This window comes from Typopeltis vanoorti, chromosome 21 (assembly GCF_054136105.1).
Source record: "Typopeltis vanoorti isolate ZY-2024b chromosome 21, IOZ_Tvanoo_1.0, whole genome shotgun sequence".
Taxonomy (NCBI): Eukaryota; Metazoa; Arthropoda; class Arachnida; order Uropygi; family Thelyphonidae; genus Typopeltis; species Typopeltis vanoorti.
In genome coordinates, this window is record NC_143569.1 from 42355557 (window position 1) to 42377274 (window position 21718).

General features: G+C 35.6%; 1 protein-coding gene across 1 annotated transcript in view; it reads left to right on the forward strand.

Moving 5' to 3' along the window:
* Positions 1–2851: 2851 nt before the first annotated feature.
* The window catches only part of LOC150094788 (uncharacterized), a 67960-nt gene continuing 49093 nt past the window's right edge, over positions 2852–21718 (forward strand). The window contains exons 1-2 of the mRNA XM_090411411.1: positions 2852–2986; positions 19427–19518. Coding sequence (XP_090267537.1) covers positions 19433–19518 — 86 coding nt within the window. The 5' untranslated portion in view covers positions 2852–2986; positions 19427–19432. The remainder of the gene's footprint in view (positions 2987–19426; positions 19519–21718) is intronic.

The following is a 21718-nucleotide window of genomic DNA, read 5'->3' on the forward strand; positions in this document are numbered from 1 at the left end:
TGGCAATAAGCAAATTGAGAATGTAAACAAGTTCACTTTTCCAGGAAGCACATTGAATCAAGATGGTCGTTCAAAAATCGACATTAAATACCCAATTGCTAAGGCAACCGTGGCCATACAGAAGATAAAACAATTGTGGGGAGATAACAGAATAGTAATCACAACCAAACTAAGACTAATTGACACCTTGGTGAATTCTATGCTCTTGTATGGTTGTGAGGCCTGGACTTTATGGAGGGAAGATGAGAAGAGACTCTTGTCTTTTGAAATAAAAACTTACAGAAGACTTTTGAGAATTTCCTATAGCGCTCACAAAACCAATGAAAATGTCTGAAAAACTGATTGATTCAATAGACGGGAGAAAAGCGAAAATATTCTGACAGTGTTCAGAAGAAGACAGATGAAATGGTTCGGACATGTGTAGAGGGCTAATTGCATTCCAAAGCAAGCACAGGAAGGAATCGTTCCGGGACCAAGGGTTAGGGGCCCACCTTGATTAAAGTGAACTAATGACATCAAAAAATGGACAAATTCCTCCCTTTCTCAACTGACATCAAGAACAAGAGACGAAGATGATTGGAGGAGGCTAACAAAGAATATCACCTATCAGCCATGAATGACCCAATAGTACATTTAGGAGTATGAGAGAAGAAGAGAAACAATTCGTAGGATGTCGCTCCAGAATTCTGAAGTATGGTGTGCTCTTAGCAATATTTGGTAACTTACTATGCCAAAATGTGGATACCTAATAACAAATATCTAAAACTTGCCAAACAAAGGAGGTGTGAGGTCATTTCTATCATATATTGAAATGATCCCACAAGACATATTGGATAGGATCTTCCACATTGTTTTTGACTAGTACTTGCTATTTATAGATGCTCAGGATATCCCTTCAAAATTCCACCCCAACATCACAGGGAGTTAAGAATATCAATGGAAATGGAACCACTACTGGTTCCATATCCATTGTGATTCATAAGGCCAAGAAAGTGATGTCATGAGCAGGGGCGACTCAACCGACGGTGCGAATCGTGCATTTGCACCGGGAGACGTGCATTTTGGGGGGAGGCAAAATTGGCATAAACCATACGAAAATTATTATTATTATTATTATTATTATTATTATTATTATTATTATTATTATTATTATTACTGGCAACTCCAGGGAGTCATTAGACTCATCGAGGGAGGCCCAAATCATATTCATCACAATTATTAGACATTCATACAGTATCTATCATAGATCGCCTTAAACTCGTTCACTGTCACAGTATCCACCACAGTCTCTAGCAGCCCATTCCACTCATTCACCACTCTAAAAGTAAAGAACCTAGCTCTCACACCTTTACTAACCACACATTTGCCCAGTTTCCATGGATGTCCACTAGTCCTCCCACAACCAGCCCTTTTCTAAAATATATCATCTGAATTAATTTTATAGAAACCCTTCAGTAATTTGAATGTCTTAATCATATCTCTCCTCCTCCGCCTATCAACCAACTTTTGCAACCCACAAATCCTCAACCTGTTCTCATAAGGTTCATTCCACAGACCTGCTATCATCTTGGTCACTCGCCTCTGGATCCTCTCCACCTCCTCCCCATCAAGAAGAAACCTAGGTGACCAAACTGGGCACAGTAGTCGAGATGGGGTCTTCTCAAGGCTCGATACAGAGGAACAATAACCTGCTTGTCTCTGCTTGTCAACGTATTCTTCAGCAACCAAGTGATTTGATGAGCTGATTTTGCCACTTTTGCAATGTGCCCCCTAAACTTCAACTCCTTATCCACCAATACTCCTAAATCTCGTGCCTCATCAATTTCTGGAGTACAGTTCCACCAATGTAGTAATCTGCTGCTAATCTTTTCACCCCAAAATGTATAACCTTACATTTTGCTGCATTAAATTGACATCCATTCTCCTTAGCCTCCAATTTATCCAAATCTTCTTGCAAAATTTTGACATCATCGGCATTCACTATTGTTCTACCCAACTTTGCATCATCCGCAAACAAATGAACTGTTCCTCTCAGATCCTTTCCTATATCATTAATGAACAAATTAAACAGCAGTGGTCCAAGAACAGATTTTTGTGGCACACCACTTGTCACGGGCCGTCTTGTGGACTTTACTCCTGAATAAACCACTCTCTGATATCTCTCAGTCAACCACCCTCCTATCCATCTCACGAACCCTATATCCATCCCTATATGCTGCAATTTACTGATTAGAATTCCATGTGGTATCCTGTCAAAGGACCAGTAGAATCACTGTAAACCCATTATCCTTATCCAATTCAGCCGTCACTGTGTTATAATACGTGAGCAAGTTACTGAGGCATGACCTACCCTTCACAAAACCATGCTGTCCCCGATACAGTATCCCATTTTTTTCTATCCAATCTTGTATTTTCCTCTTGACTATTTTCTCCAAGACCTTGATAATGATTCCTGTTATGCTGATAAGTGGGAAGGGGGCGGCAAAATATGCTACTGCACGGTCATAAGACCCTGTTCTTATGACCGGAACAGTCCACTTGCCCTAAAATCCATGATAGGAAGAAGGAGATATAAAATCCGTGAACTTCTATCAAATTTTTTATGAGTATAAAAAATTCTTACGTTCTTTCCGTGTGAAAGAGAAACTAGTTATAGCAAATAGTTCGGTGGATTATTCGGTGGATACGCACAAGAAAAGCAAAAAAAAAAAAAAAAGAGAATCAAAAAGAAATCAAAAAAGAAAATAAATAAATTTTTTTTTCATGTGTTTAGCTTACTAGGACTTTTCCGCTATATTAAAAATTTTATATTTACTTAAAGTGACCTCTTGTGTCAGTTGTCAGTATAATGTTATTATTCAGAGATTGCCGTTAGGAAATACTTTGTGAATTGTGTTTGTTATATTGGTTTTTCTTCCATTTGTAGATTATTAGTGGAAATTCCAGTAGAAATACCCAGGTTTTAAGGGTATTACAGAACGAAGAGGTATTTAAAGTTTATTTTGTATTTTCATTCATATTTTGCATGGTGTATTGTGTTATACCTCACATGTCACTCATTTTATTGTTTCTTAAAAAGCGTGTAGTGAGTATATTCGTATTGGGGACGTTTTTCTCTCTAAGAGAAACTGCTTAGTTTTTTTTCGAAAAGTATAGTAAAATCTGCTTCCCTTCATTCTTACAGAAGTATAATTTATAATATAATTTGATGTCACTAACAGTTTTTACAAAAAAATGTAAGTTTGGGATTAATAGCCTCAATGCGTAAGGCATGTGTGTATCGGTTACGTACGACCTTTGAATTGATATTCTGAATCGTATCCTTTATCCCTATTATTAAAAGATCAATATCATTTATGGATCTTTTAATAATAATATTAAATAATATAACTCCTAAATATTACTAAGTCTTCTTTGCAAATTAAACTGTGTCTGGTAATTTTGTAGTTCCAATTTTAATCCATTTAACATCAGTGCAAAATATTGCACCTTGCAGAGTTCGATATCTTCATAAATTGCAGAGTGCCCAGAATTTTTGGTCGTTCTGTAACATTCTAGAGGTAAGCAGTTTGTTTTGAATATTTTGGCTATTCCAAGAAATTATTTTACTCTTGATCCATTATCCACACACACATAACAGAATAAATAAGCATAAGAAATCTATTGGCATGGTAACATTTCTAAAGCAGGTAAGTCCAGAATTGTAGCTAAATGTTTTCTGTATTAGAAATGAATATGGAGACCTAAATAATGCTTTTGCTCTCCCAATCCAAACACCTGCACTGAACTACTAACTGAAATAATCCTCACTTGTATGAGTGCCTTCATTCCCCATCCCATTGCAAACCCGTCCTCTTTCCAAACTCTGGTTCTCAACAAAATGTGCCTCTGCCATCCATGATAAAAATGTAGTTTATGTTCAGTGGCTTAAATTAAAAACTTCATCTTCTCATTTACCTTACACACAGCCAGAAATTTGTACAAAAGTTATCAACAATTCTTAAGCAGACTTGAATAACAAAGTTATGACAGCAGTTGAGGTACTGTTATGGTAATGTTAAACCACTGACTACACATGCAAGCTAATCCCCTCACTAGAGTTCATATAGTTCTTGGTTATGTCTTCTTCTCTATTCACCTGTTATCTCTTACAGGTTTATTTTTATTTTTTTACACGATTTTATTTTCAAAGATCTGCAATGCTTTTGCATCTTGATATGTTATGCTCCAGGTTTCTGATCTATATGAAACAATAGGTCCATTGATTGTCTTGTATATTTTTGTTTTAACTCTGCTTGATAGAATTTTGGAAGATAATAAATGATTTAATGAATGATAAAATCAATTGGAAGCTGGCATTCTAGCTTTTATTTCTGTACTAATTTTATTATATTGAGTAATCAATGTTCCATGATATTTGAAGGAGGTGGCACTTTTAAATTTCAGGTTATTAATGGTAAAATGGTCATTTCCCCCCTTGATTTATGCATGTATTTAAATATTCAGTTTTATCCTGGTTGATTTGTAATCATAGTTTTTCAGCAGTTTTTTAAATGTTGTTCTAATGTCTTCAGCATTTTCTCTAACAAGGCATATCATCTGCATATCCTAATATTATTGTTCTGTTTATGGTATCTTTTACAATTTCTTGAATGCATTTTTCGAATGTTAAATTAAAAAGGATAGGTGAAATGGCATCTCCTTGCTTCAATCCTTTCTTAATATTAAAAGGTTCAAATCTAATTTCATTAGCTAATACCATGCTTCAGCTGTCAATGGTGCAGATTTTGATTAAACATATTCCTAGTTCATCTAATATTCCCCATAGTCCTTCACTATGAATGCTATCATATGCTTTTCTCCAGTCTGAAAATAAAATATGGACTTGCAGATTATTCCCAGTTTTTTTTTCTAGTATCTGTCTAAATGTAAATATTTGGTTAACCATTGATCTATTTCTTGGAATCCTGATTGATATTCACTAATATTTTCTTCAGCATAAAGTAAGATTCTTTTTAGTATAATATTAGATTAAATTTTGTAGCCTGCTGATAGTAGCAATATTTCCCTGTAATTTTCACATTCTTAGCGTATCTGCTCTCCAGCCATGATGGAAATACTAGTGGTGGTGGTCAGTGGTAGATGTTATTGGTGTAGCTGCAATCAGTTGGTGGATTGAGCGGCGAAGACAGAGTTGTAGAGCAGGTGCTCTCCCTCGATGAGTCTTTGGACTCCCTGGAGGTGTCTAATAATAATAATAATAATTGTTTCCGTTTTTATAAACTGGAATGATTAGCATTAGCAATTCTTTCCACTGCGGATATCTCTTCTTTTTTCCATATTAAATTTACCAACTTATGTATATGAATGGTTAATTCACTATCCCCATATTTAATGAGTTCGACTACTATTCCATCAGTACTTGGTGCCTTGTTGTTTTTGAGCAGATTTATACTTTCCTCTACTTCAGTCTTTTATTTCTGGATGACAAGTATGATAAGTACAGGTAACCCTCATATAATGCGGATGTTAGGTTCCATAGAAATTCCGCGTTGTATAAATTATGTTATGCAAGACTCGGATCACATAGAAAAACTAGGGTTATGTTCCAAAATCGTTTTTTTTTTTTTTAAATTATATAAACAACAATGATGACGTATCCAGCAGAAATATTTTTTTTTTATTTAGGTTAAGGAAACATATAAACTATGAAACAATTACATAGTAGTACAGTATAAACTTATAAAAATTACAAATTTTAAATAAACTTTATTGCCTGTAATGCACAAATGTTTTAGGCAAAATGAATAAACTGCATATTTTTATTTTTCATAGTTGAAAAATTTGAGGATTTGAGAATCAGTTAATAGACATTGGTTTGTCATGTAATCACTTGATGCATTTGTACAAAAACAGCAGCATCATCCTGTCTTTGGAAACTTTGAATCCAGAAGCTGATCTTTCATTTTTCGAAATGTAGGTGCATTTTTTCTCAATATAATCCGGATTCTTCCGCATTGAATAGCTGGTCTGCACTAGCTATTCAATGCTTTTTGTTTAATAAGATTTCCATCCAAAGGAATTTTCTTTTGAGTGCAATCTTCTATCCAAATTATTAAAGATTTCTCCATTTTTCCCATTAGAATATCGCATACACGAGCAATGCACTTTCACTTACCATTGACCCAGCAATAAACAATTTCTCGGATTTTATGTTAATTTTGTTTGATTGTTCTAATTGTCGATTCATTTAAATTCAAAGTCCTTGCAACAGCTTCTGGTTTTTCTCCATTTTTCAGCTGATCCATGATTTAAATTTTTATTTGAGAGAAATGAATTTTCTTTTCAATGTTGGTTTTTCCCTTTCATTGCAGTTTGTGGCCATTACTATAAAAATAATTTTTTTACATAAAAAAAGAAGACATATTAATTATGTATGTAACTCACTAGAAAATAAAGTGCTCAGCTTGAGATTAACACACTTCATCATAATACTAATTACAGGTATAAACCCTATTGGTCTGTTCCGGTCTCATTATCCATCCAGTATCCTTTTTTTTTTTTTTTTTTTTAGGTCTACCCTGCCTTCTCTTTCCAATTAGCTTATATTTTAGTATTCGTTTAGGATATCAGGTGTTGGCCATTCGGTTTACATGTTCAATCCATTTTTGTTTATAATTGTTTAGTTTTTCTTCTGTTGATTTTGTTTTTAGTTCTTTTAAAAATGTCTTCATTCCTTAAGATTAACACACTTATAATTTTTTAATGCGCTTTCCTGGCAGAAAGTGAACACAATTTTCAACAAAAAACACTTTATAAGGGAAACAATTGACGTACATGCATGCTAAAGGATATTTCCCCTAATATAAATGCGTGATACATGAGCCAAACGGGTAAACGCAAATATAACGAAGATAAAATTTGATTTTCAAGTCGCATGGTGAAAAACATGAAAAGATAGAGTTACTTCAATTTGAAGACCGCGTTGTACAAGTACCGTGTTATAAGAGGGTTACCTGTATTCTGTTTGAAAGACACAGTAGGTTCATCACAATTGAGGAGTTTGTTCAAGTACTCTCTCTCTATCTGCTTGCTATTTCATCTCTAGTGGCTAGTATTTGTCCATTGCTATTGTTGATTACTGTTGTTTTCATTTGTGGACCTGTTTTTAGTTTCATGACTTGGTTGGCTGAATGGTTAGCATATCTGCTCTCCAGCCATAATGCTGGGGGTTTGAATCCTGCGGAGGCATGGATGTTTGTGATTGTCTCTGAAAATACCAGTGGTGATAGTGGGCTGTAGATGTAGTTGGTGGAGACAGTATTGTAGATAAGGTGCCCCCCCTTGATGAGTCTTTGGACTTCCTGGAGGTATAACATAATAATAATAATTTACTGCACAGTATTTCTGAATTTCTTCAATCTGTTCACGAAAAGAAATTCTTTCCTGTTATATTATTGGCTTCCTTGCTGCTCTCCTTGTATTTCAGAGTGGCATGAATATCAGCTAGGTTATATTAAGCCAAGTGGTTCTGACTTTTTCTTTCTTTACTGCCCATTCATATTCTTCATTGGACCATTTTTATGCTGTATTTTACTTTGAATTCCAATTGAGTTTTCTTCTGCTACTTTTATGCTATCCTTCATATGATCTCAGATATTTTCAATATTTTTATTCAAATATTAAAATTAAAATTATTAAAATCTTTTAATTCACACTCATATTTTCTTCTCTTTTCTCTTCTGTTAGTTTGTTAATATTGTGTCTTTTACTGATTATGATGTGGTCTATTTGAGTGAATGTATGACCATCAGGAGATTTCCATATTTGTTTGTTTGTGTATATTCCTCATAAACATAGTGCTGCTTATTAAATTTTTGGATGTAGCCAAATTAATCTTTCTCCATTAATATTTGTCTCTTCATGTAGGCTTTGGTTTCCAATAATTTTTTTATAAATTTCTTCTTTTTCAGTTTTTGTGTTGAAATCACCTAATAAAATTATTATATCCTGCTGGGAAATTTTTTTCTAGGATTAATTCCAGTTTTTCATCAAAATTCATCTTTTACTGACTTTTCTGCAACTTCTGTAGGTGTGTGGGCATTAATAAAGGTTTTCTTGAACTTTTTGCTAGTACCCGTAGCTTGCTTATTCTTTCAAAAGCTTCAGATTTGATCAGTGATAACCACAGTTTTTTCCTAATGATGAAACCTGTTCCAAATTCATGTTTATCAGTTGTTTCCACCATAAAGTAGCAAAAGGTTCACTTTCTTCAAGTTTCCTTCTCTTTCCATTGTGTCTCTTGTATTGCTGCTATATCCATTTTATATCTATTTAATTCATGTATGATTTCTTGAAATGCTTCAACTTTGTACAAGCCTCTCACATTCCATGAACCTATGCAGAAGATACAAATGAATTATACCAAATAATTTGTGCCATGCCACCCTGCACATTTTTTTTTTTTCAGCCTGTGTGTGTGTGTGTGTGTGTGTGTGTGTGTGTGTAGGCCAGAAAAAAAATTTGCAAAATCGATTATCAGTTTTGATGTCTATTTTGCCAGCATTTTCCACTTGGATCAACTACCAACTTTGACCTAATCCAGTTCAAATTTTGAATAGACTGCTTAGACTTACATGCTGGTTTGAACTTATTATGGGATAATAAGGCAGTTAATGTGAAGTCATTACCCTCTATATACAAGTAGCCTAGTCATGAAGTTACTTCATGTACAAACTTTGTTTGCTTACACTTGAATAAAGGATGAAACCAAGAATATAATTTTCTTGGCATCTTTAATTTACAGCATAACCAAGTGAAAAAACTCAACATCTATCTCTAATGCAGAGTATTTTAGTAATAGGGTGTGACATCTTTTGGCTACTTGAATGGAAATATGACTTCTGCATTACTAAAGCTTGGTATCACTTTTGGGTTTGGCTTTCACTGATGAAACCTGAATAAAGGTTGAAACTGGTCTGGATAGTGACCCTTCTAATAATGCATAGCATTATACATGTGTGTAAGGATATGTGCTTTTTATTGTAGGATACTAAAGCAAGTGATGTGACGTCATTAGCCTCTCTATACGAGTTACCCAATCATGAAAATACTTCATGCACAAACTTTGCTTGCTTACACTTGGATAAAGGATTAAACCAAAAATATAATTTCTTGGCATCTTTAATTTGTAGTGATGTGTGACATATAGATATGGTACATTCAGAAATTTTACATTTATCTAGTATTCAAATAAGCTTAGTTATTTAATGAAATTTGCATTTTTACTATGCCTACTGTTAAAGTATTTGCTATAACTATTTTTAGAATTTTAAATTACTTTCATGTTTATATTATTAATAACACATTTATGCCAGGCAGTGCACAAGTTTGCACCTGAAGCAGGACTGTACTGTATGTTAGTGCTACAATAAAAATTTATTTTGCTTGCATTTGTATAGCAGTTATGTCAGACTGTTTGTTCATGATAGTATCAGCATCCAAGAGCAATTCTTGTAGGTAAGCTTATATGTTGGTTAGACATACTTCTAATTTTTTAGAAAATGACAACTAAATTATTAATTATAAAAACAAATTAATAACTACCTATATTTTGACAAAGTTACATTGCTATCTCAGGGATCACAAAGCAATGATATGTGCATGCAAGCACTCACTAAGCAAATGAGTCTGAAGAAAGGCAACTGAAATCAGTCCTAGAGTCCTAAAAGATGCCCCCAGCAAGCTAAATTGGGTTGTCTTGGCCTTTGGGCTGATGATCTTAGAATGCGAACTTCCCAAATTTGGGATAGTCTTGTGCACCCAAATTTGTTGAGGTTTGGGAAGTTTTTCAGAGACAGATTCAAGGAATAATCTTTCATACTTGTACTTGCTGCAGTGTAATGAAGTGGCCTTCTTCCAGCATATGTCCTTGGTCACCTCCAGGAAGTCCAAGAACTCATTGTAGGAGGGCACACCACTTTATTTTGCTAAATGCATCTCATCCTCTCCACTACTACTTAATTCTCCAACTACGACACTACTACCGTCAACGTCATCTATCATCCATCATCACTAACAACAGTATTTTTTGTCTGTAAATTGCATGTGTTCTGAAGGTCGATTTGTCTGTACGTGGGATGAAAAATCTGAGTTTCCAGGGTAAAAAACACTGTTACCACTGTATGAGATCGGCTAACTCACCTTCAGCTGAAAAAACCTATACAGTAATACCCTGACTTATGTGCATCCAGAGTTACGCGGTTTCTTATATGTATGTATTCTCGTCCCACTTCATGCCTCACCACTAGTCATATCTTTCCGGCGCTGGCCACATTCGGCAGTGTCGCACATGCTGTGAACAAGCACTGACATGTTTTGTGCAGTCGCCATTCATACACGATTTTTATAGTCTTCAAACCTTGAGATTATTTAATGTTGTTGTTCTTGATAAAAATTTTATCACATAAAAAGCAATAATGTCGTCCAAAAGAAGCAAGTCCGATTCTTCTATAGCTACCAAGAAAAGAAAAACATTGACTTTGGAAACAAAACTGAACATTATTGAGGATTTTGAAGGCAGAATGAAAATTTGTGAGCTAGCAAAGAAGTTTGATCTACAGGAATCCACAGTAAGAACAATCATAAAAGATAAAGAAAGAATTCTTGCTGCTGTGAAAAATGCCCACTCATTGAATTCAAGCATAATTCATAAACGTCATGGGATTATTGGTGAGATGGAAACAATACTTAAGTTATGGTGTGATAATCAAGTGAGAGTAAAGAATTGTCCAGTTGATCAAATGACAATGTGTAGCCAAGCTGATTTTTGAGAGGCTAAAAGTAGAAGCTGGAGAAGCGGCCAAAGAAGAAAATTTCATGGCCAGTAATGGTTGGTTCAACCGATTTAAAAAATCGCTGTAACTGGCACAGCATCGCGGAGAGTGGAGAGGCAGCAAGCGCTGATAAAGAGGCTACGTCTTCTTTTCCTGAGACACTTAAGGCTATCATCGAGGAAGGTAGCTATAGCAGTCAAACCATATTTAATGTAGACGAGACCAGCTTGTTCTGGAAAAAGATGCCTAAGAGAACTTTCATCGCACGTGAAGAAAAAACATTTCCTGGCTTTAAGGCTTCCAAAGATCAGTTGACAGTAATGCTTGGTGGAAATGCAGCTGGTGATTGCAAGTTAAAACCTCTCTTAATATATTGCTCTGAAAATCCAAGAGCTTTAAAAAATAAATCTAAAGCTGGCTTGCCAGTGATATTTGGAAGTCAAATTGTAAAGCTTGGGTGACAGCTTCTATTTTTGAAGACTGGTTTGGTCACCACTTCATACCTGAAGTTGAACGTTATTGCCAGTTTAAAAAAATTCCGTTTAAAGTTATGCTCATTATTGATAATGCACTTGGTCACCCTCCTGCAACTTTAATTGATTTTGATCCATGTGTAAAAGTTATTTTCTTGCCTCCACACACAACCAGCTTACTTCAACCAATGGACCAAGGAGTTATCAAAACATTCAAAGCGTACAAGATTGGATTGAAGAAAATGGGATACTGTATCGGGGACAGCATGGTTTTGTGAAGGGTAGGTCATGCCTCAGTAACTTGCTCACGTATTATAACACAGTGACGGCTGAACTGGATAAGGGTAATGGGTTTACGGTGATTCTACTGGACCTTGCCAAGGCCTTTGACAGGATTCCACATGGAATTCTACTCAGTAAATTGCAGCATATGGGAATGGACATAGGGTTGGTGAGATGGATAGGAGGGTGGTTGACGGAGAGATATCAGAGAGTGGTTTACTCGGGAGTAGAGTCCACAAGACGGCCTGTGACTAGTGGTGTGCCACAAGGATCTGTTCTTGGACCAATGCTGTTTAATTTGTTCATAAATGATATAGGAAATGATCTGAGAGGAACAGTTCATTTGTTTGCGGATGATGCGAAGTTGGGTAGGGCAATAGTGAATGCAGATGACGTCAAAATTTTGCAGGATGATTTGGATAGATTGGAGGTCTGGGCTAAGGAGAATGGATGTCAGTTTAATGTGGCAAACTGTAAGGTTATGCATTTTGGGGTGAAAAGATTGGAGGCAGTTTACTGCATTGGTGGAACCCTGCTCCAGGAAATTGATGAGGCACGAGATTTAGGAGTGTTGGTGGATAGGGAATTGAAATTTAGGGGACACATTGCAAAAGTGACCAAAACAGCTCATCAAATCACTTGGTTGCTGAAGAATACGTTGACAAGCAGAGACAAGCAGGTTATTGTTCCTCTCTATCGAGCCTTGATAAGACCCCATCTAGACTACTGTGCTCAGATTTGGTCACCTAGGTTTCTTCTTGATGGGGAGGATGTGGAGAGGATCCAGAGGCGAGTGACCAAGATGATAGCAGGTCTGTGGAATGAACCGTATGAGAACAGGTTGAGGATTTGTGGGTTGCAAAAATTGGTTGATAGGCGGAGGAGGGGAGGTATGATTGAGACATTCAAATTACTGAAGGGTTTCTATAAAATTAATTCAGAAGATATTTTTGAGAACAGGGCTGGTTGTGGGAGGACTAGGGGACATCCATGGAAACTGGGCAAAAGTGTGGTTAGTAAAGGTGTTAGAGCTGGGTTCTTTACTTTTAGAGTAGTGAATGAGTGGAATGCGCTCCCTGAGTCTGTAGTGGATGCTGTGACAGTGAATGAGTTTAAGGCGAGGTATGATAGATACTGTATGAATGTCAGATAGTTGTGATGAATATGATTTGGGGCCTCCCTCGATGAGTCTGACTCCCTGGAGTTGCCCGTAATAATAGTAATAGTAATAATAATAGTACTACACATGGTGTTCGTTTGCAAGTCTGAATGAAGCCATGAGGCAAAATAAGCAACTGTCTGTTAAAGAGTTTTGGAAACAGTTTAATGTTTTAGATATTGTAAGGATTATCGGAAATTCTTGGGGAGAAATTTCCCAAAAAACCTTGGTGTCTGGAAAAAACTTTGTCCATCCTTTTTTAAATACGAAACGGAAATGTTGCCAGAAACTGATCAAGTTGCTGAAGCAATAGAAGTTGTTAACTTTGTTGTCAACCTTGCAAGGCAGATTTAGACGTCGACAGTGAAGATGTCAGCGAGCTGTTAGACTCACATAACAAGGAGCTTACAATTGACGAGCTCATAGAGATGCTTGAGCAAAACGCTACTGAAGAGACCGAAACCTCAGCTCCAGTTCTACCAGAAAAGCACATGACAATTGCAAAATTAACAGGTCTCAGCTTAATTAAGAAAGGTTTACAGATTTTGGAAGACATGGATTCTAACAAGGAATGAATTGTAGCCACAAGGCAGGGAATAAAAAAATCATTCGCTTGCTATGAAGAAATGGATAAGACATTATGCCATCAGATGAATCTATTAGATTTTATGAAACCATCGACATCGAAATTCTTCTGGTTCCCATCTGCCATACGGCCGCGGGAGAGTAGCTATATGCTACCATTCTAGGGAGAGATGATTATGAGCAAGGTGGTTTCCCGTTGCCTTCCTTGCCGTAAGTATTTATGACTGTAACCTGTGTTCACGGGGCCGGTTTGCCTGCTTGCGGGATGAAAAACCCCTATAAACTGGCGGAAAAAACCCTGCTGCCCACGCCCAAGACTGGCTAACTTGGCTATGGCTGAGGAAGATCCTTAAGCTCCTCACGTCGTGGACGGGAATCGAACCTAGAACACTCCTTCCACAGGCATATGGTTGCGAAGCGCAAAGCCACTAGGCTAACCGCGCGGACGACATCGAAATAACTTTCTTTTTTTTATGTACGAAAAATTACAATTATGATTATATTTCTTAAAAATATAGGTGTTTTTGCAAACTTTTGGTCCCAATTAACTAATATTTTGTATATCACATATATCACATAAACTCAGCATTATACACATGTTAAAGAAAAGAGCTATTTGCATCTCAATGGACAACAAGACCCTTCAAGATGAGTTAAAATTTATTTCCAACAATCTGTACTTGAACGGCTATCCAAGAAGACTAGTCAATAAAATCCTTTTCTCTGATATAAGATATGCTGGAGTCTATAATATTCCATGCTCATGTGGCTCTAATTACATCGGACAGACTTCAAGAAGCCTCGAAATCAGGAGGAGCACATTGGCTATGTCAAAAACAACAGACAGGACATTTCTGGGCTATCGTCTCATTTCTCCACAACTAACCATGTCATCGAGTGGGACAAAAGCTGTTCCCCCTACTTAGAGGAAGATTACCATTCAAGAATGTTCAAAGAAGCAGCCACAGTCGCCTGTTCTACTGTGAACCTTAACAGAAATCAAGGCTTAATACTGCCAGAGATATGGAAAGCCCTAATCCGAGCCTTAAAAACGGAAGAAATGAACTTTAATACAAACTACAGAAGGTTCCTCAGCAACAGCTAGCTGATCTTGTACACGCGATACGTGTTTCACTCACGTTCGATACTATTTCATTTGTAATTATTCTAGTCAGTTTTTATTCTTGTCAATTTTGCAGTTACGCATAATTGTGAGAGTGTTTAAATCTATATGTAAGTGCCCTGAAGAAGCCAACAGATATGTGTGGCGAAACTAGTTGGTCCAGTTAATTAATAAAATATTGATCAACACTTGATCGGTTAACCAAATATTATTATTTATTTATTATTATTTAATATTTTGTATGTTTGTATATATAAATTACATGTAAAATTATACCCTAAGTTACGCGAATTCGACTTATGTGCTTTTTGTTGGTCCCACCTACTGCGTAACTTCAGGGTTTTACTGTATAAGGATTCCTCTCGTCGTGACGAGGGGGGATTCCTTATATGGGCTTTTTCCACATTAACTATAATGAATTTTGTTTTTTAAACTAGTTTTGTGTTAATCCATTAAGTTTATTGCAACAGTAAGCTTAAAAAAATAGGAAGTGTAATTTAAATGTATCTAAATTTAACAGTTAAATGATCTGTAGTGTCCTGAAGACCCAACTGTGTCCTTTCATTTTAGTCTAATTGTAATAAATTTTTAGCACCTACAATGATGTCAGAAACAGTATATTTCAGAATTGATTTTTAAGGAACAGATACATTGCAAGAAACAACTTCCAAATTTTGCATTGAATTATGTGACTAATATTGGTGCTAACTAGGTTCAGAACTCTATAAATATGCAGGAACTAGATTCAAAGAAAGACTTATTATTTTTAAATAAAATTTATTCAACTGGTATCCCCCTAATAGAATGGAAAAAAGCAATTGTGATTCCTTTCTTTAAAAAAGGTAATAGAGATAACCCTAAAAACTATAGAGGTATCAGTATACTAAATTCCTGTTATTACAAAATATATAGCAGAATCTCAAATAGCAAACTAATGAAATATTCCAAAAACTTTATTTTAGAAGTACAGAATGGATTTAGAAAAGGACGTTCATGTATAGACCTGGCCTTTTGCCTAAAATTAATAATAGAGAAAAGAAGAGAATACAATTTAGAAACACATATTGCATTTATTGACTTTGAAAAAGCATTTGACAAGGCTAAAAGAAACATATTATTTAACATATTAAAAGAAAGACAAATACCAAATAATATCCTAAAAGCTATCACGAGTATATATGAAAATAATCAAATACAAATGAGATTAAATCACGAACTATCACATACGAGAGGGATAAACCAAGAGGTTCGACAGGGATGTCCCCTCTCTCAGCAACACTTTTTAATATCTACTTAAATGAAATAATAATAAAATGGAATAAAAATTAACATCAAGGAATTAAACTTTTCCTACAGTAAACTTAAACACTCTCCTCTTTGCCAACGACCAAATAATAATTACAAATTCTGAAGATAAACTACAGAAAGCTATTTTAGATCTAAATGAGATATCCAAAGATTATGGTATGATAATATCAACGGAAAAATCAAAAACTATGGCCTTGAAAGGACAAGATACAGCAAGAACTAAAATAGTAATAGATAACAAGATCTTAGAACAGGTGAATTCATTTACCTACCTAGGATGTATGATCACATATGAAAATGAAAAAGATATAAACGTAAAAATTGCAAAATATTTAAAAATAACAAGTGTAATTAACTCTATATTTAAACCAAACCTAGTTCAAAAACAAACCAGACTAAAAGTATACAATACATTAGCCCTACCAGTCTTAATGTATGGAAGCGAAATCTGGACAATAAAACAAAAAGACAAAGATTGACAACAGCAGAAATGAAGTTTATGAGAAAAACTGCAAAGTATACCCTATTTGATCACAAAAGAAACGAAGAAATTATGAAAGAATTAAACCAAGAACCAGTAATAGAAAAAATTAAAAAATATAAACATAAATGGATGGAACATGTTCAAAGAATGAAAACAGAAAGATTACCAAAACAAGCCTTAAAGTACAAGCCATTAGGGAAAAGAAAACCAGGATGTCCTCTTAAACGATTTGACGATGACTTCTAAGGCCGAAACAGGCCATGCTAGGCCTAAATCCTTGATATGCATGATGATGATATTGGTGCTTGTAGAGGCACCAATATAGTCACATAAGCTTATATGGTTGAATGAGAATGCTTGTGTAAGTTGTAACTTCCATAACTAGACCAAAATTTAATAGATTTGATTCTGGTTATTGACCAGAACATTTTCATGTCCCCCTCCCCACATAATACCACCACCACCCTTTCTCGAGTTAGCTTTTGCCACGGGCAAGTAGGAGTTCATTTTCAGATTGTTAGTAGCCATGAACTCAGCTACTGGTGAGGGACTAACTTTTTTATTTTTAAGAAATCAGTTCACAAGAGAGAGAGTAACTCTGTGCATCTGATTTCCCAAAAGTTAGAGCACTAAGAGTTTTCCATACTCCTTGTGAGGAATGAAAAGCCATTAATTTTTTATGTTGGCCCCACACATGAAAGGTTACATGACCTATTACACTACAGTGGAATGTGTGGGCAAGTGATTAAGGAGAAAATGTGTCCTATTGATATGTTTTTTAATGAGTGAGAAGTTATACTCATAGGGAAAACAGTATGGGGAGATTGTTCTAAAGAATAGAGGTGGGTGGAATGAAGGAAGCTGATGAGAAATTAATTTGGTGGGTTCGAATCTGACCAGTGACTACTCTAGTTGTTCTGTTGCTCAGAGAAAGTGGAAGAATGGCAGCAGCCAATTCAGTGAAGTAATGCCAATGAAAACACCTATAGCAAAAGCACAATGTTGAAACCTCACCTATGATGGTGACTGAAGGGAGTCTGTGAGGGAAGGATTGTCTAATAAGCAGATTGCCCCCTTCTGAATATCATTAAAGAATTCTTAGGTCTTTGTTGCTCCAGCCTAAATGTGGAAACAGTACTCCAAAGTTGGGCAGATATGAGACTTATAGAGTGTTAGGAGTTGAGAGGAAGAGAAGTAATGTTTAGAACAGAAAAGAACACCAAACTATTTTAGAGGCTGTTTGTGCCAGGATAAACTGGGTGTGACAACCCAAGAAGAGAAAGTTGATCTTGAAAGCAAACTGGAACATTATCAAAAATGAGATGAGGGTGAGGTAGGATTTTCTTATGGTTAGTAAAGCAGGCTTGAGTCTTTTTGGCACTGAAATTTACTAAGTTGTCTTCATCCCATTGCAGGATGTTGAGGAGGTCGGTGTTTAAGTCTTTGGTTATTGAAGATATTGAGACATCTAACATTAGGGTACTGCAGGGTTTATCAGATGATGAAGAGTACTGTCATTGGCAAAATTATGAATAGGATATGAAGTCATAGAAAGGTCATTGATGTAAAGGAGGAAGAGTGTGTGTGAACATAGACCCCTGAAGTACTCCAGCATTGATGGGGAAATCTGATGAGAGGAAGCCATCCACCATGAGACAATAAATGACCAGTGAGGAAGTTGCTAGCCATACAATCACGGAGTGTAGAAGGGAGGCCATGAGATTGCAGGTTTTTCTTAGAGATATCGAGAACAATAACATGAGGTTCCCTAAATCTTTCCGTATCCTGAGTCCAAAGGTAGGTAAGATGAGGTTGGCTGTTGAATGAGAATGGCAAAATCAGTAATTAACTGATGAGTCTCCAGGTAATGAAGAAGCTGGCTGTTGATAACCTTCTCCATCACTTTTGAAAGTACTGGGGTGAGAGCAATGAGATAATAGTTGGATAGCTGATTTTTGTCTCCCTTTTTGGGTATAGCCTGGGTATGTGGGCGTTCTTCTGCGTTGTTGGATAGATGCTAGTAGAATATGAAAGTTTGTATAGACAATACAGGATGGGTGTTCAATTCTGGAGCACGTCTTGAACACATCTGGAGGAATACTATCTTGAACAGGAGCCTTATTGGTATCAACGGAGGTCATAAGATGGCAGTTTTTTCTTAGAATATCGAGAACGATAACATGAGGTTCCCCAAATCTTGACATGGCCTGAGTCCATGGTGGGCTTTTTGATGTTCTTTTCGTCCACATGGTGGGTCACTATGGTCATCAGATTAAGCTATGCTCTGCACCTGGCATTTTTCCCTCGTCTATTCTCGATCTGTTTCAGACCATCGTCGTTTCTACTGCCGGTTCTGGTATATGTCTGCGATATTATTCCATCAGAACTTTCAGCGAAGGAGCGAAGACAGCATATGCCGACATTTCATGCTTTTGTACCAGCGGAAATTCTGACATCGAAGGGAAAGGCGCACTGTCCGATATCATACTATCGCAAGAAACACCATCAGGAACTTCCGGGAATTTCGGCACATCATGAGATCTCTGGCAGCACCTTCCGGGAAACGAATGTGCATCGCTTTCCGAGATTGCCAATGCCTCAGGCCCACCTGTGACCTTTGGACTATTGTTTACATCTAATTTACCCATTCATTGTATACATGATGCATTCATATAATATTAATTTATACTCAAAGTTCTTTACATGGCATTACAATTCTACTAAAAGGAGGTAATTCTATTTCTATTTACAGTTAGTACTTTATTTCTTCTGCTCGAGTACAAGTTTTTTCTCTCAGCTGATTTTTCTGTATAAATCTGACTTGTTAAATCCTGAATGAATTGTTTCTTTAATAAAGTTCTTCATTCAGGATGTAACAATATATGTAATTTTATCATTTTTAGAATATCTGTTGTGGAAATTGTGATTTGTATTTTATATTTGTCCAGTGGGGCAGTACTGTCTCTATTTTTGATTTATCAGAAGTTAAAATGGAGAGTAGATTGTTATCAACAGTTTAATTTAGCTTATAATTTGTAATTTTTTTTATGTGGACTACGAATAAATGAATTTTTTTTTTATCATTTATGACATTTGTTTTTTATATAATATAAAGTTTCCAGTTCAGCAATATAGAACCTGATACTACTCAACTGCATTGTAACCTTAAATTTTTAGGTTACCATGATGAGGGGTGGTTATGGTTTTCCATCTGGTTTTGGAGGTTCTGAATTACAGGGATTTGGATTATCACGAGATCCTGTTGGAAGGTTTGTAATTTGATGGAAAGTAATTTTATAGTATTATATTACTTCAGAACATTAGTTTTCATTAATTTATTTGGTAGTGATAACAATTGTAGTGATAATTTTGATTGTTATCCATGCTGGGTTTTGGTGACTAACCAATGAGCCCATTAAAAATGGATTGAAAAATTTTTAAATGAGACTTTATTTTTAACTTTTCTTTCAGAAAACGTGTTACAGTTTCTCTTATGTCATATGTTGATGCAAATAAAAACTTAGCGACATTGATAATTTGAGTAAACAAACTTTGCTTAGCTTTGTTGCCAGGACTTTTCCTTTGGATTTGCTTATTACTAGTATTGTGATACTGAACAGAATAACAATCATGTGGTATATATTATAATTGATGAGAGGCATTGCTAGCATAATCACTTATTTATATCTCATAAGATATGGTATACCTGACATCATAAACACATATTGCTGAAATGCAGTATTCTGTTGAGAAATTCACAATTACTTTTCTTTTAACATGTTCACACTAGGTAGGTATGAGTTAGTTCATTTGTACTTGCTCATTAGATAGGCCCTACATATCTTTGTTTTCCAATGAAGCCAAGTTATGTGATGTGAAAGAAAATAGGTAATCAGTATTTAAAAGAATTTTTGTATTTGGGTTACATTAAATTACTAAAGAATGGAATGAAATACATGTGAATATCTACTAAGGAGCATGAATCACTTCGATATTGTTGGATTCTGAATGAAGAGAAATTTAAATTATTAATACTCTCTTCAGAATCCAACATAATCCATCATGGCAAAGGCTACATTTGTAAATATTATTTCATGTAAATCACTTGTTTATTATTTAATATTCATATAACTACTTTTAATTTTGTCTAATATTTAATTATTTAATCAAAGATATATGTATTAATAATGAAAAGACTATTAAATATTATTAAGCTATTTTATTCATTACTATATTAATATTTTAAGAATTTGTATTTGATAATTTAACTGTGCATTAATTGAAATGTAAATATTCTTATTTTGTTTCTGTTTGTAGAAGTTTAGCATTATGCAATACCTCAATTTTATTATATTTTGTTTGGTTGTCATGGAAACGTATGTAAGTGAGCAAGCACGTTTTTGGAACACCACGTGAGAAGGTTTATTGAAAAGAGTTTTAGAAAGAAATCACGTGAACAATTTAGGCGGGAAGAACAAATATAAAAAAGCGAGGAATGCTGGAAAAGGGGAACATTAGAGATTTATAAGAGAGAGATTGGCATTAGGATCATTTGGGGCATTCGGGAATCACAGTGCGATAATAACTGGTAATTAATTTACGGAATTGACAACGCATATAAAGTAAATAAATTAAAGATAACTTTAATGAATCACTTCTATATTTCGGCAATGTCACATTGCCATCTTCGGGAACATAAAGATATGGTATGTGCACTAAGGAACTAACAAAGCAAATGAGGAAGAAAATAAGAACTAATTTTGTTCCTAAAGTCCTGATGGTGCCCTCTTGCGGGCTAATTTGGTAGTCTTGGCAGTTGGGCTGAAGTTCTCAAAATGAAAGTCTCCCAAATTTGGGGCAGTTTCATGCACCCAAATTTGTTGAGGTTAGGAACGTTTTTTAGAGCTGCTGAAGATTCTTTGAATAGTCTTTCGTATTTAAACTTGCTGCGATGGATTATTTTTGTCTTCTTCCAATGAATTTTATGGTGGGTATCTAAGGCATGGTCTGCCAGTCCAGAGCGGCTGTACTGGTGAAAACGGATGTAGTCTTGGTGTTCTGAAATCCTGATATTTGTTGCTCTGCCTGTTTGGCCAAAGTAGGACAATTTGCAGCTGCAAGGGACCTGGTATACACCAGGTAGGTCTAGGGGAAGTGGTTGGTCTTTGGTAGAGCGGATAAGGGATGCCAACTTTTTATATGGTCTGTAACAGGAAGTAAGGTCATATTTTTTGAGGATATTAGTTATTTTTTCAGAGGTGCCCTGGATGTAGGGGATAGTGATAGACTTGGTGTAGTCTTTATTGTGGAGGGGGGGAGGGGGGTTGTGGTTTACAGGTTTTAGTATTTTTTGGATTTTTTTGGGGTTGTAGCCATTGGCTAAGAAAGTGTTGAGGATGTGGTTTAGTTCCATAGTCAGGGCCTTGTCATCTGAGCAGATTAATTTTGCCCTGTTATATAGTGTTTTTA